Here is a 17,794-nt window from a genome sequence, read left to right as displayed (position 1 = left end):
TGTGTCTGTGTGTGTCTCTGTGTGCGTCTGTGTCTGAGTGTGTGTGTGTGGGGAGCGGTAGTGTAGCGGTTAGCGCTACGCTGCGCTATGAACCTGGCGACTCGGGTTCGATTCCCGCTCACGGCCAATACCAGTGACGATTATCTGAACCGATCCTGGGCCTCCCCTAGGTCGACTCAGCCTCAAATGAGTACCTGGTGCAGTGTGTAGTAAACTTCGCCGCTGGGGAGACAAAGGCGGCCGGGCGTGGTGCTGGCCACCCACCCCCTCGTGTGCCACAGTGCCGGCCTTCAAAGGCGCTCGCTAACAGCACTTGCCCCTACAGTCTGTTACAGGCTACACGGGGAGTCTTTGTCTTTGTGTGTGGATAATGTTTGTGGCGAATGGTGCAGTGGTTAGCTGGTTGTGGTTGTGCCACGCTGGTTGTGGTAGTGCCACGCCGGTTGTGGTTGTGCCACGCTGGTTGTGGTTCTGCCACGCCGGTTGTGGTTGTGTCACGCTGGTTGTGGTTGTGCCACGCTGGTTGTGGTTGTGCCACGCTGGTTGTGGTAGTGCCACGCTGGTTATGGTAGTGCCACGCTGGTTGTGGTAGTGCCACGCTGGTTGTGGTTGTGCCACGCTGGTTGTGGTTGTGCCACGCTGATTGTTGTTGTTGTGCTCGCCACCGCCTGCAGGGGCCCCTTCAGCGTGGTGCGACGATGCATCAACCGGGAGACGTTGCAGCAGTTCGCCGTCAAGATCGTGGACGTGGCCAAGTTCACATCCAGCCCAGGCCTCAGCACCGAAGGTGGGACGGCTGCCGCTGGGGGTACCCCTAGGCCAGACCACACAGCACCAATCACCACCACCTCTCGTGATAAGCAGGCTCACGCACAGGGACAGCTGCCGCTGGGGGTACCCCTAGGCCAGACCACACAGCACCAATCACCACCACCCCTCGTGATGAGCAGGCTCACGCACACGATAACCACCCTCGCCAACAAAAACACCACCACCACCACAATAACCACCACCACTATAACCACCATCACCACTATAACCACCATCACCACTATAACCACCACCACATTAAGCACCACTATAACCACCACCACTATAACCACCACCAGCACTCTAACCACCACCACCACCACTATAACCACCACTATAACCACCACTATAACCACCACTATAACCACCACCACTATAACCACCACCACTATAACCACCATCACTATAACCACCACCACAACACCCACCACTATGACCACCACCACCACTATAACCACCACCACCACTATAAACACCACCACCACAATAACCACCACCACCACCGCATCATCAACAATCCCATCACGGCGGCGAGCCCTGCTTGGTTGGCACGGCGACAGCTTCCCGGCGTTGCCATGGCAGCCACCACCACCACCACCACTATAACCACCACTATAACCACTGTAACAACAATGACCACCACTATAACCACCACCACTATAACCACCACTATAACCACCACCACTATAACCACCACCACCACTATAACTACCACCACCACATTAAGCACCACTATAACCACCACTATAACTACCACCACTATAACCACCACCACTATAACGACATTAAGCACCACTATAACCACCACCACCACTATAACTACCACCACTATAACCACCACCACTATAACAACCACCACCACCACTATAACCACCACCACTATAACCACCACCACTATAACCACCACCACCACTATAACCACCTCCACAATAATCACCACCACCACTATAACCACCACCACAATAACCACCACCACAATAACCACCACCACAATAACCACCACCACTATAACCACCACCACCACTATAACCACTACCACCACTATAACCACCACCACTATTAACACCACCACAATAACCACCACCACTATAACCACCACCACCACTATAACCACCACCACAATAACCACCACCACTATAACCACCACCACCACCGCTATAACCACCACCACCACTATAACCACCACCACCACAATAACCACCACCACTATAACCACCACCAGCACTATAACCACCACCACTATAACCACCACCACAATAACCACCACCACTACAACCACCACCACTATAACCACCACCACTATAACCACCACCACCACTATAAACACCACCACCACTATAACCACCACCACTATAACCACCACCACTATAACCACCACTATAACCACCACCACTATAACCACCACCACTATAAACACCACCACCACTATAACCACCACCACTATAACCACCACCACTATAACCACCACCACAATAACCACCACCACTATAACCACCACCACTATAACCACCACCACCACCACTATAACCACCACCACCACTATAACCACCACCATCACAATAACCACCACCACCACAATAACCACCACCACAATAACCACCACTACAATAACCACCACCACTATGACCACCACCACAATAACCACCACCACTATAACCACCACCACTATAACCACCACCACCACCACTATAACTACCACCACCACTATAACCACCACCACTATAACCACCACCACCACTATAACCACCACCACAATAACCACCACCACTATAACCACCACCACATTAAGCACCACTATAACCACCACCACTATAACCACCACCAGCACTCTAACCACCACCACCACCACTATAACCACCACTATAACCACCACTATAACCACCACTATAACCACCACCACTATAACCACCACCACTATAACCACCACCACTATAACCACCATCACTATAACCACCACCACAACACCCACCACTATGACCACCACCACCACTATAATCACCACCACAATAACCAACACCACAACACCCACCACTGCCACAATGACACCACCACCACCACTATAACCACCACCTCCACTATAAACACCGCCACCACCACTATAACAACCACCCCCACCACCGCATCATCAACAATCCCATCACGGCGGCGAGCCCTGCTTGGTTGGCACGGCGACAGCTTCCCGGCGTTGCCATGGCAGCCGCCACCACCACCACCACTATAACCACCACTTTAACCACTGTAACAACAATGACCACCGCTATAACCACCACCACTATAACCACCACTATAACCACCACCACTATAACCACCACCACCACTATAACTACCACCACCACATTAAGCACCACTATAACCACCACTATAACTACCACCACTATAACCACCACCACTATAACGACATTAAGCACCACTATAACCACCACCACCACTATAACTACCACCACTATAACCACCACCACTATAACAACCACCACCACCACTATAACCACCACCACTATAACCACCACCACTATAACCACCACCACCACTATAACCACCTCCACAATAACCACCACCACCACTATAACCACCACCACAATAACCACCACCACAATAACCACCACCACAATAACCACCACCACTATAACCACCACCACCACTATAACCACCACCACCACTATAACCACCACCACTATTAACACCACCACAATAACCACCACCACTATAACCACCACCACCACTATAACCACCACCACAATAACCACCACCACTATAACCACCACCACCACCGCTATAACCACCACCACCACTATAACCACCACCACCACAATAACCACCACCACTATAACCACCACCAGCACTATAACCACCACCACTATAACCACCACCACCACAATAACCACCACCACTATAACCACCACCACTATAACCACCACCACTATAACCACCACCACCACTATAAACACCACCACCACTATAACCACCACCACTATAACCACCACCACTATAACCACCACTATAACCACCACCACTATAACCACCACCACTATAAACACCACCACCACTATAACCACCACCACTATAACCACAACCACTATAACCACCACCACCACAATAACCACCACCACTATAACCACCACCACTATAACCACCACCACCACCACTATAACCACCACCACCACTATAACCACCACCATCACAATAACCACCACCACCACAATAACCACCACCACAATAACCACCACTACAATAACCACCACCACTATGACCACCACCACAATAACCACCACCACTATAACCACCACCACTATAACCACCACCACCACCACCACTATAACTACCATCACCACTATAACCACCACCACTATAACCACCACCACCACTATAACCACCACCACAATAACCACCACCACTATAACCACCATTATAACCACCACCACTATAACCACCACCACCACTATAACCACCACCACAATAACCACCACCACTATAACCACCACTATAACCACCACCACTATAACCACCACCACTATAACCACCACCACTATAACCACCACCACCACAATAACTACCACCACCACTATAACCACCACCACCACCACTATAACCACCACCACCACCACTATAACCACCACCGCTATAACCACCACCACAATAACCACCACCACTATAACCACCACCACCACTATAACCAGCACCACCACTATAACCACCACCACCACCACTATAACCACCATCACCACAATAACCACCACCACAATAACCACCACCACCACTATAACCACCACCACTATAACCACCACCACAATAACCACCACCACCACTATAACCACCACCACTATAACCACCACCACCACAATAACCACTACCACCACTATAACCACCACCACTATAACCACCACCACCACTATAACCACCACCACAATAACCACCACCACTATAACCACCACCACAATAACCACCACCACAATACCACCACCACAATAACCACCACCACAATGACCACCACCACTATAACCACCACCACTATAACCACCACCACTATAACCACCACCACCAACACCACTATAACCACCACCACCACCACTATAACCACCACCACTATAACCACCACTATAACCACCACCACCACTATAACCACCACCACAACTATAACCACCACCACTATAAACACCACCACCACTAAAACCACCACCACTATAACCACCACCACCACTATAACCACCACCACTATAACCACCACCACCACTATAATCACCACTATAACCACCACCACAATAACCACCACCACCACCACAATAACCACCACCACTATAACCACCACCACTATAACCACCACAATAACCACCACCACCACAATAACCACCACCACTATAACCACCACCACCACTATAACCACCACCACCACCACAATAACCTCCACCACTATAACCACCACCACTATAACCACCACCACAATAACCACTACCACCACTATAACCACCACCACTATAACCACCACTATAACCACCACCACAATAACCACCATCACCACTATAACCACCACCACCACCCCCACCACCACTATAACCATCACAATAACCATCACCACTATAACCACCACCACAATAACCACCACCACTATAAACACCACCACCTCTATAACCACCACTATAACCACCACCACTATAACCACCACCACCACTATAAACGTCACCACCACAATAACCACCACCACTATAACCACCACCACTATAACCACCACCACCACTATAACCACCACCACCACTATAACCACCACAACAATAACCACCACCACTATAACAACCACCACTATAACCACCACCACTATAACCACCCCCACCACCACTATAACCACCACCACTATAACCACCACCACAATAACCACCACCACTATAAACACCACCACCACTATAAACACCACCACCACTATAACCACCACAACTATAACCACCACCACTATAACCACCACCTCCACTATAAACACCACCACCACCACTATAACAACCACCCCCACCACCGCATCATCAACAATCCCATCACGGCGGCGAGCCCTGCTTGGTTGGCACGGCGACAGCTTCCCGGCGTTGCCATGGCAGCCGCCATCCCCCCCCCCCCACTGATACCCCCCTCGCCCCCCCCCCCCTCATCCCAACCTCCCCCCCCCCCGCACTCACGAATCCATCCCCCATCACCTGGGAGTGACGGGTACCACCCTGGGAGTGACGGGTACCACCCTGGTACCACCCTGGGAGTGACGAGTACCACCCTGGGAGTGACGGGTACCACCCTGGAAGTGACGGGTACCACCCTGGTACCACCCTGGGAGTGACGAGTACCACCCTGGGAGTGACGAGTACCACCCTGGGAGTGACGAGTACCACCCTAGGAGTGACAGGTACCACCCTGGGAGTGACGGGTACCACCCTGCGAGTGACGGGTACCACCCTGGGAGTGACGGGTACCACCCTGGGAGTGACGAGTACCACGCTAGGACTGATGGGTGCCACCTTGGGATTGACGAGTACCACCCTGGGAGTGACGAGTACCACCCTAGGAGTGATGGGTACCACCCTGGGAGTGACGGGTACCACCCTGGGAGTGACGAGTACCACCCTGGGAGTGACGGAGACCACCCTGGGATTGACGGGTACCACCCTGGGAGTGACGAGTACCACCCTGGGAGTGACGAGTACCACCCTGGAGTGACGGGTACCACCCTGGGAGTGACGAGTACCACCCTGGGAGTGACGGGTACCACCCTGGGATTGACGGGTACCACCCTGGGAGTGACGAGTACCACCCTAGGAGTGACGAGTACCACCCTGGCGGTGACGAGTACCCCCCTGGGAGTGACGGGTACCACCCTGGGAGTGACGGGTACCACCCTGGGAGTGACGGGTACCACCCTGGGAGTTACGAGTACCACCCTGGGAGTGACGGGTACCACCCTGGGAGTGACGAGTACCACCCTAGGAGTTACGAGTACCACCCTAGGACTGACGGGTGCCACCCTGGGAGTGACGAGTACCACGCTGGGGGTGACGAGTACCACGCTGGGGGTGACGAGTACCACCCTGGGAGTGACGGGTACCACCCTGGGAGTGACGGGTACCACCCTGGTACCACGCTGGGGGTGACGAGTACCACCCTAGGAGTGACGGGTACCACCCTGGGAGTGACGAGTACCACCCTGGGAGTGACGAGTACCACCCTGGGAGTGACGGGTACCACCCTGGGAGTGACGGGTACCACCCTGGTACCACGCTGGGAGTGACGAGTACCACCCTGGGAGTGACGGGTACCACCCTGGGAGTGACGAGTACCACCGTGGTACCACCCTGGAGTGACGGGTACCACCCTGGGAGTGACGGGTACCACGCTGGGAGTGACGGGTACCACCCTGGGAGTGACGGGTACCACCCTGGGAGTGACGGGTACCACCCTGGGAGTGACGGGTACCACCCTGGGAGTGACGGGTACCACCCTGGGAGTGACGGGTACCACGCTGGGAGTGACGAGTACCACCCTAGGAGTGACGAGTACCAGCATGGGAGTGACGAGTACCACCCTGCGAGTTACGAGTACCACCCCAGGAGTGACGAGTACCACCATGGGAGTGACGTGTACCACCCTAGGAGTGACGAGTACCACCCTGGGAGTGACGAGTACCACCCTGGGAGTGACGATTACCACCCTGGGAGTGACGGGTACCACCCTGGGAGTGACGAGTACCACCCTGGGAGTGACGGGTACCACCCTGGGAGTGACGAGTACCACCCTGGGAGTGACGGGTACCACCCTGGGAGTGACGAGTACCACGCTAGGAGTGATGGGTGCCACCTTGGGATTGACGAGTACCACCCTGGGAGTGACGAGTACCACCCTAGGAGTGATGGGTACCACGCTGGGAGTGACGGGTACCACCCTGGGAGTGACGGGAACCACCCTGGGAGTGACGAGTACCACCCTGGTACCACGCTGGGAGTGACGAGTACCACCCTGGGAGTGACGAGTACCACCCTGGGAGTGACGAGTACCACCCTGGGAGTGACGAGTACCACCCTTGGAGTGACGGGTACCATCCTGGGAGTGACGAGTACCACCCTGGGAGTGACGAGTACCACCCTAGGAGTGACGGGTACCACCCTGGGAGTGACGGGTACCACCCTGGGAGTGACGGGTACCACCTTGGGAGTGACGGGCACCACCCTAGGAGTGACGGGTACCACCCTGGGAGTGACGGGTACCACCCTGGGAGTGACGAGTACCACCCTGGGAGTGACGAGTACCACCCTGGGAGTGACGAGTACCACCCTGGGAGTGACGGGTACCACCCTGGTACCACGTTGGGAGTGACGAGTACCACCCTGGGAGTGACGGGTACCACCTTGGGAGTGACGGGTACCACCCTGGGAGTGACGAGTACCACCCTGGGAGTGACGAGTACCACGCTGGGAGTGACGAGTACCACGCTGGGAGTGACGGGTACCACCCTGGGAGTGATGGAGACCACCCTGGGAGTGACGAGTACCACCCTGGGAGTGACGAGTACCACCCTTGGAGTGACGGGTACCACCCTGGGAGTGACGAGTACCACCCTGGGAGTGACGAGTACCACCCTGGGAGTGACGAGTACCACCCTAGGAGTGACAGGTACCACCCTGGGAGTGACGGGTACCACCCTAGGAGTGACGAGTACCACCCTGGGAGTGACGGGTACCACCCTGGGAGTGACGGGTACCACCCTGGGAGTGACAAGTACCACCCTGGGAGTGACGGGTACCACCCTGGGAGTGACGGGTACCACCCTGGTCCCACCCTGGGAATGACGAGTACCACCCTGGGAGTGACGGGTACCACCCTGGGAGTGACGAGTACCACCCTGGGAGTGATGGGTACCACCCTGGGAGTGACGAGTACCACGCTGGGAGTGACGAGTACCACGCTGGGAGTGACGAGTACCACCCTGGGAGTGACGGGTACCACCCTCGGAGTGACGGAGACCACCCTAGGAGTGACGAGTACCACGCTGGGAGTGACGAGTACCACGCTGGGAGTGACGGGTACCACCCTGGGAGTGACGGGTACCACCCTGGGAGTGACGAGTACCACGCTGGGAGTGACGAGTACCACGCTGGGAGTGACGGGTACCACCCTGGTACCACGTTGGGAGTGACAAGTACCACCCTGGGAGTGACGAGTACCACCCTGGGAGTGACGAATACCACCTTGGGAGTGACGAGTACCACCTTGGGAGTGACGAGTACCACCCTGGGAGTGACGAGTACCACGCTGGGAGTGACGAGTACCACCCTGGGAGTGACGGGTACCACCCTGGTCCCACCCTGGGAGTGACGAGTACCACCCTGGGAGTGACGAGTACCACCCTGGGAGTGACGAGTACCACGCTGGGAGTGACGGGTACCACCCTGGTACCACGCTGGGAGTGACGGGTACCACCCTAGGAGTGACGAGTACCACCCTGGGAGTGACGGGTACCACCCTGGGAGTGACGGGTACCACCCTGGGAGTGACAAGTACCACCCTGGGAGTGACGGGTACCACCCTGGGAGTGACGGGTACCACCCTGGTCCCACCCTGGGAATGACGAGTACCACCCTGGGAGTGACGGGTACCACCCTGGGAGTGACGAGTACCACCCTGGGAGTGATGGGTACCACCCTGGGAGTGACGAGTACCACGCTGGGAGTGACGAGTACCACGCTGGGAGTGACGAGTACCACCCTGGGAGTGACGGGTACCACCCTCGGAGTGACGGAGACCACCCTAGGAGTGACGAGTACCACGCTGGGAGTGACGAGTACCACGCTGGGAGTGACGGGTACCACCCTGGGAGTGACGGGTACCACCCTGGGAGTGACGAGTACCACGCTGGGAGTGACGAGTACCACGCTGGGAGTGACGGGTACCACCCTGGTACCACGTTGGGAGTGACAAGTACCACCCTGGGAGTGACGAGTACCACCCTGGGAGTGACGAATACCACCTTGGGAGTGACGAGTACCACCTTGGGAGTGACGAGTACCACCCTGGGAGTGACGAGTACCACGCTGGGAGTGACGAGTACCACCCTGGGAGTGACGGGTACCACCCTGGTCCCACCCTGGGAGTGACGAGTACCACCCTGGGAGTGACGAGTACCACCCTGGGAGTGACGAGTACCACGCTGGGAGTGACGGGTACCACCCTGGTACCACGCTGGGAGTGACGGGTACCACCCTGGGAGTGACGGGTACCACCCTGGTACCACGCTGGGAGTGACGGGTACCACCCTGGGAGTGACGGGTGCCACCCTGGGAGTGACGAGTACCACCCTGGGAGTGACGGGTACCACCCTGGTACCACCCTGGTGTGACGGGTACCACCCTGGGAGTGACGAGTACCACCCTGGGAGTGACGGGTACCACGCTGGGAGTGACGGGTACCACGCTGGGAGTGACGAGTACCACCCTGGGAGTGACGTGTACCACCCTGGGAGTGACGGGTACCACCCTGGGAGTGACGAGTACCACGCTGGGAGTGACGAGTACCACCCTGGGAGTGACGGGTACCACCCTGGGAGTGACAGGTACCGCCCTGGGAGTGACGAGTACCACGCTGGGAGTGACGAGTACCACCCTGGGAGTGACGAGTACCACGCTGGGAGTGACGAGTACCACGCTGGGAGTGACGAGTACCACCCTAGGAGTGACAGGTACCACCCTGCGAGTGACGAGTACCACCCTCGGAGTGACGAGTACCACCATGGGAGTGACGTGTACCACCCTAGGAGTGACGAGTACCACCCTGGGAGTGACGGGTACCACCTTGGGAGTGACGGGTACCACCCTGGTACCACCTTGGGAGTGACGGGTACCACCCTGGTACCACCCTGGGAGTGACGGGTACCACCCTGGGAGTGACGGGTACCACCTTGAGAGTGACGGGCACCACCCTAGGAGTGACGAGTACCACCCTGGGAGTGACGGGTACCACCCTGGGAGTGACGAGTACCACCCTGGGAGTGACGGGTACCACCCTGGGAGTGACGAGTACCACCCTGGGAGTGACGGGTACCACCCTGCGAGTGACGGGTACCACCCTGGGAGTGACGGGTACCACCCTGGGAGTGACGAGTACCACGCTAGGACTGATGGGTGCCACCTTGGGATTGACGAATACCACCCTAGGATTGACGAGTACCACCCTGGTAGTGACGAGTACCACCCTAGGAGTGACGGGTGCCACGCTGGGAGTGACGGGTACCACGCTGGGAGTGACGGGTACCACGCTGGGAGTGACGAGTACCACCCTGGGAGTGACGAGTACCACGCTGGGAGGGACAGGTACCACGCTGGGAGGGACGGGTACCACCCTGGGAGTGACGAGTACCACCCTGGGAGTGACGAGTACCACGCTGGGAGTGACGAGTACCACCCTAGGAGTGACGAGTACCACCATGGGAGTGACGAGTACCACCCTGCGAGTGACGAGTACCACCCTAGGAGTGACGAGTACCACCCTGGGAGTGACGAGTACCACCCTGCGAGTGACGGGTACCACCCTGGGAGTGACGAGTACCACGCTGGGAGGGACGGGTACCACCCTGGGAGTGACGAGTACCACCCTGGGAGTGACGAGTACCACGCTGGGAGTGACGAGTACCACCCTGCGAGTGACGAGTACCACCCTAGGAGTGACGAGTACCACCATGGGAGTGACGAGTACCACCCTGCGAGTGACGAGTACCACCCTAGGAGTGACGAGTACCACCCTGGGAGTGACGAGTACCACCCTGGGAGTGACGGGTACCACCCTGCGAGTGACGGGTACCACCCTGGGAGTGACGGGTACCACCCTGGGAGTGACGAGTACCACGCTAGGACTGATGGGTGCCACCTTGGGATTGACGAGTACCACCCTGGGAGTGACGAGTACCACCCTAGGAGTGATGGGTACCACCCTGGGAGTGACGGGTACCACCCTGGTACCACGCTGGGAGTGACGAGTACCACCCTGCGAGTGACGGAGACCACCCTGGGATTGACGGGTACCACCCTGGGAGTGACGAGTACCACCCTGGAGTGACGGGTACCACCCTGGGAGTGACGAGTACCACCCTGGGAGTGACGGGTACCACCCTGGGAGTGACGGGTACCACCCTGGGAGTGACGAGTACCACCCTAGGAGTGACGAGTACCACCCTGGCGGTGACGAGTACCCCCCTGGGAGTGACGAGTACCACCCTGGGAGTGACGGGTACCACCCTGGGAGTGACGGGTACCACCCTGGGGGTAAATAAGCTACGCCTTAACTTGTGGGAGCAAAAAGTCTGACGCGTGTTTGAGGTGTCTTAAATCAAACTGTTTCTTTATTATTTGCACAAAAACAATCGTTTTCTAAAGTTATATCTTCGCCTGTTCACGTACTGTGTCACCCTGTTCACGTACTGTGTCACTGTGTCACCCTGTCTCACGTACTGTGTCACCCTGTACTGTGTCACCCTGTCTCACGTACTGTGTCACCCTGTCTCACGTACTGTGTCACCCTGTCTCACGTGCTGTGTCACCCTGTACTGTGTCACCCTGTCTCACGTGCTGTGTCACCCTGTCTCACGTGCTGTGTCACCCTGTCTCACGTGCTGTGTCACCCTGTACTGTGTCACCCTGTCTCACGTACTCTGTCACCCTGTCTCACGTGCTGTGTCACCCTGTACTGTGTCACCCTGTCTCACGTACTCTGTCACCCTGTCTCACGTGCTGTGTCACCCTGTCTCACACACTGTGTCACCCTGTCTCACTCTCACCCTGTCTCACGTACTGTGTCACCCTGTCTCACGTGCTGTGTCACCCTGTCTCACACACTGTGTCACCCTGTCTCACTGTCACCCTGTCTCACGCACTGTGTCACCCTGTCTCACGTACTGTGTCACCCTGTCTCATGTGCTGTGTCACCCTGTCTCACGTACTGTGTCACCCTGTCACACGTACTGTGTCACCCTGTCCCACATACTGTGTCACCCTGTCTCACGTGTTGTGTCACCCTGTCTCACGTGCTGTGTCACCCTGTAACACGTGCTGTATCACCCTGTCTCACGTACTGTGTCACCCTGTCTCACGTACTGTGTCACCCTGTGTCACGTGCTGTGTCACCCTGTGTCACGTGCTGTGTCACCCTGTGTCACCCTGTCTCACGTACTGTGTCACCCTGTCTCACGTGCTGTGTCACCCTGTCTCACCCTGTCTCACCCTGTCTCACGTACTGTGTCACCCTGTGTCACGTGCTGTGTCACCCTGTGTCACGTGCTGTCACCCTGTGTCACCCTGTCTCACGTACTGTGTCACCCTGTGTCACGTAATGTGTCACCCTGTCTCACGTGCTGTGTCACCCTGTCTCACGTGCTGTGTCACGTGCTGTGTCACCCTGTGTCACGTGCTGTGTCACCCTGTGTCACGTGCTGTGTCACCCTGTGTCACGTGCTGTGTCACGTGCTGTAGCCACTCGCTCCCCTTCGGCTATTCTCGTAGCCCCCGTTTATACTGTAAAAAACCGGAAGTGACGTCATGGGTTCAACCAACGGAGCGTCTAGCCACAGGGGAGGGGTTTACACAGTTGGGATATTCCAAATCAAATATAACCAGTCCGTCAACAAATGTATGACGGATGTACATCAAATATATATACAGAAATAATACACTCACTTTACGTTTTATGGCTCTTACATTAGCAGCCCCTAATTGGCTAGGCAGGGAGCATACCAATTACTATTAACTTTAACCTTAAGAGCCACAAACTCTAAATAATAATCTTTACTTATAACAATAATAACGTCTCGTATTTCTGCCACTTATTGGCTTTCTTGAGCCTTCTCTTTATCTTATCCGTATACTTTCATGTTGCTTCTTGTGACAGATAGAGTTTTTAAAAGTTCGCTCTAGTGTGCTGAACTTCGTTTTAACACACGCACACACGACAGACTGAACTGTTGGAGTCTGGCATGGTCTTGATGATTCTTCTGGCTGAAGCGGATTAGGACGATCTCAGCCTGGGTCCATTGTTCCACTGTAAGCAGTTCCTTCTCCAGTGTTGCTTTGAGTTTCTGCATGCACTGCTTGAGAAGTATCTCCTGCCTCTCTGGGGTTACGTTCAGCCTGACTGACTGTAGCTGGATACTCTTTCATTTGACTCTTCAAATGCAGCAGAATCGCTTTCAGTTGGAAAAACCATGCCATTGCTCTCTTCAGATGATACCAACTTGAGTAGTGATTGACAAGTCTGTTCACTGGATTAGAGTTATCTTTGATACGGAGGAGACTGACTGTAACCGACTTCTTGATCTCATCATCATCTGAGTTTTGACTCGTTTGAATTGGTCGTTCTGTCCATTCACTGGGAGCCATCCACATGAATTTGGGTTCCTGAATCCATTTTTCACTTTTTATGAAGTTATCAGCTTTCAAACCTCTTGAAGCATGTTCTGCTGGGTTTACAAAGGTATTGATATACCTCCAATAGGTCGGTTCTGTGGCCTCACAGATTGTAGCGATCCTGTTTGCTACAAAGGTCTTGGAACGACTGGTTTCATTGTCTATGTACTTCGGCACTGCAGTGCTCTCCGTCCAAAAGGTAGACTCTTCGAGCAGCACTTGATGTTCTTGTCCGAGCCTCTTATCCACCTTTATGGCTTTTTCTTCCGTGATAGACGGTATGACGACTCTGCTGTTGCTTACCCACTTTGTCAAGTTGAATCCCTCACTAGAACACAAAGTTCGGAGATCTCTTGACAGGGTGACAGCACGGTCTTCAGATGACACAGGCTTCAAGCAGTCGTCATTGTGGAAGTTTCTGCGTACTGCGTCAACCGCCTCTGGTGTTGACTCGGTTCTTCCATCTTCGGGCTGTTCTTCTCAGTGCGTAGGATGCACAGCTGGGTGATGACGTGGCTCCAAACAGGTGGGCAGTCATTCTGTACTCCTCTCTGGTTTGACTCGGGTCGCCATCGGGCCACCACTCGATGTCCGCCATCATACCCCAAAGTTCCTTTCTAAATCTGGTCAACACACCATTGAGAGTGTTGGCGAGATTGGCTCTTTGGTGAAACTGCCCATTCAATGAGGTTCCTTGGTATGTTGCAGTGCAGTCGAAGACTGCACGGATCTTCTTTTCCTTCGCATGGTACACCCCATGATGAGGAATACACCACACTCTTCCGTCTTCTCGTTCCAGCTGCCTTTTAGGCACCTTCACAGCAAAGCCCTTTGCAGTGTCTCTCGTGAAGCCCTTGTGGTCCTCGTGGAAATCTGGGTTCTTGCTCGGCCTTCTCTTGAGATTGCTGATGCGCTGCCTTGCAACCCAGCGGTGGTTCAGCATTTCCATCTTCTCACTTCTCAATGGCAAACCAGTGGTATAGTGTCCATCGACCAGCTCAGCTGACCTTGTCACAGATTGCATGAACTGATGGTCGTCTTGTGACATCTCTGTTTTGTCCTCGTAACTGCGTTCTGAGAAGTCTGTGTTGTATTGTTGGACTAACAGTTCTTCAATGTTTGAGATGGAGATACGGTTTTGCTGTGAAACGTTGCCATTTTCCATTGGCGTCTCCTGTTCTCAAAGGTCCGTTCACTACCCAGCCAGGAGTGGCTTTGATTGCGTAGGGTCCATCACCTTCACTATTTATCACCTTCCATGGTTCCATTGCTTTGTGTGCATTAGTTCCTATCAGCAGGCCCATCTCTGCCTCAATGCATGGGAGGTGCACTTCTGTCCGACAGGGCCATCTCTCGACATCACGCTGTAGTGGTATGTTTCCTTTATTCACTGGAATGTCACTGTGGGTGAAGACCTTTGGCAGGTCAATATAATCTCCCTCCTCAAGTCCACTCACTTCCAGGTCTGACAGGATATAACCGTGTACCGACTTCTCCTGACCCATGGTTCGCCGGAGGATTTCAGTCTTCCTGCCTCTGACGTTGAGTTGTTTCCTCCGGGTTTCAGTACAAAACGTCGCTGAACTCCCTGGATCCATGAATGCGTTTGTCTCCACACTCGTCACACTTCTTTTGGATTTGATTTTCACTGGAACGATGGCGAGAATACAATGTCCGTCTCCAGCGCCGGTGTAGCCACAAGTTTCATGCTTAAGGGACGCGATAGCACTTCTTATACTCCTTGCTGAGGTGCCCTTGTATAAGACATCCAAAGCAAAGCCTTCTTTTCTTCAGAAACTCGATTCTGCCTTTCTGTGGCTGTTCTCTGATCTTAATGCAAGAGTCCAGTGGTTTGATTCTTCTCGCAGAACAAGCAGGCTTGTCTCGACTGGGTCACACCGACTGGGTGTGACTGACTGGGTCACACCGAATGGGTGTGACTGGGTGTGACTGACTGGGTGTGACTGACTGGGTGTGACTGACTGGGTCACACCGACTGGGTGTGACTGACTGGGTCACACTGACTGGGTGTGACTGACTGGGTGTGACTGACTGGGTATGACTGACTGGGTGTGACTGACTGGGTCACACTGACTGGGTGTGACTGACTGGGTGTGACTGACTGGGTCACACCGACTGGGTGTGACTGACTGGGTGTGTGTGTCTGTGTGTGTGTCTCTGTGTGTCTGTGTGTGCGTGTCTGTGTGTGTCTGTGTGTGTGTCTGTGTGTGTCTGTGTGTGTGTCTCTGTGTGTCTGTGTGTGTCTGTGTGTCTGTGTGTGTGTCTCTGTGTGTCTGTGTGTGTGTGTGTCTGTGTGTGTCTGTGTGTGTGTGTCTCTGTGTGTCTGTGCGTGTGTGTCTCTGTATGTCTGTGTGTGTCTGTGTGTTGGTCAAATGAACACAGTTTAGTTGACATGAGCCACGAGGCAGAAGAAGAAGACTGGAGGGAGTGGTGGACGCGGGAAGGGAATGACCTCGAGTTGACCTTTGCCGCCCCCCTCTCTCTGCCCCCACCGTGTCCCCTCCTCCCTCTGCCCCCCTCCCTCTGTCCCTCCCCCCCTCCCTCTGTCCCTCCCCTGTGCCCCCGCCCACCTCGCCCCCCAGACCTGAAACGAGAAGCCAGCATCTGCCACATGCTGAAGCACCCCCACATTGTGGAGCTGCTGGAGACCTACAGCTCCGATGGGATGCTCTACATGGTGTTCGAGTTGTGAGTTGCACGCACGCACAGGCACAGGCACGCATAGGCACGCACGTGGGCACACAGGCACGCACAGGCACAGGCACGCACGCACGCACGGGCACGCACGCACAGGCACGCACAGGCACGCACGCACGCACACAGGGACGGGCACGCACGCACAGGCACGCACGCACACAGGGACGGGCACGCACGCACAGGCACGCACGCACACAGGCACGCACGGGCACGCACACAGGCACGCACGCACACAGGGACGGGCACGCATGCACACAGGGACGGGCACGCACGCACATGCGCTACAAAGCCGGCGACCTGAGTTTGATTCACGGCCACCAACACCAGCGACGGTTATCCAAACCGGTTCCGGGGCTCCCCTAGGTCAACTCGGCCTCAAATTAGTACCCGGTGCGGCGGTGCAGTAAACATCGCCACTGGGGGAGACAAAGGCGGCCGGGCGTGGTGCTGGCCTCCCAGTGGCGGCCTTCATAGGTGCTCGCTATCGGCACTTGCCCCAGCAGTCTGTGTGTGTGGTCTCCACGGGGGATCTTTACGTGTGTGCGTGTGTGTGCGTGTGTGCTTGTGATTGTGTGTGTGATTGTGTGTGTGTGATTGTGTGTGTGTGATTGTGCGTGCGTGTGATTGTGTGTGCTTGTGTGTGCGTGTGATTGTGTGTTTTTTGTGTGATTGTGTGTTTTTTGTGTGATTGTGTGTTTGTGTGTGATTGTGTGTGTGTGATTGTGTGTGTGTGATTGTGTGTGTGTGTGCGTGTGATTGTGTGTGTGTGTGTGATTGTGTGTGTAGCGGTTATGACCTCGAGTTGTTGTAGCGGTTAGCGCACTGCGCTATGAACCTGGCGACCCGGGTTCGTTTCC

At 55.2% G+C, this 17,794-nt stretch overlaps 1 protein-coding gene across 9 annotated transcripts in view; it reads left to right on the top strand.

Moving 5' to 3' along the window:
- The window catches only part of LOC116957209 (peripheral plasma membrane protein CASK), a 144,580-nt gene that overhangs the window by 39,035 nt on the left and 87,751 nt on the right, over positions 1 to 17,794 (top strand). For all 9 annotated transcript variants that reach the window (XM_076058340.1, XM_076058337.1, XM_076058338.1 and 6 more), the window contains exons 3-4: positions 675 to 787; positions 16,823 to 16,928. In XM_076058340.1, the coding sequence (XP_075914455.1) occupies positions 675 to 787; positions 16,823 to 16,928 (219 nt within the window). The remainder of the gene's footprint in view (positions 1 to 674; positions 788 to 16,822; positions 16,929 to 17,794) is intronic.

This window comes from Petromyzon marinus, assembly GCF_048934315.1.
Source record: "Petromyzon marinus isolate PM22_M1 ecotype Great Lakes invasive population chromosome 70 unlocalized genomic scaffold, UKy_Petmar_22M1.pri1.0 chr70_unloc.3, whole genome shotgun sequence".
Taxonomy (NCBI): domain Eukaryota; kingdom Metazoa; phylum Chordata; class Hyperoartia; order Petromyzontiformes; family Petromyzontidae; genus Petromyzon; species Petromyzon marinus.
Note: the sequence above shows the minus strand (reverse complement) of the source record. Positions and strands in the feature narration are given on the sequence as shown.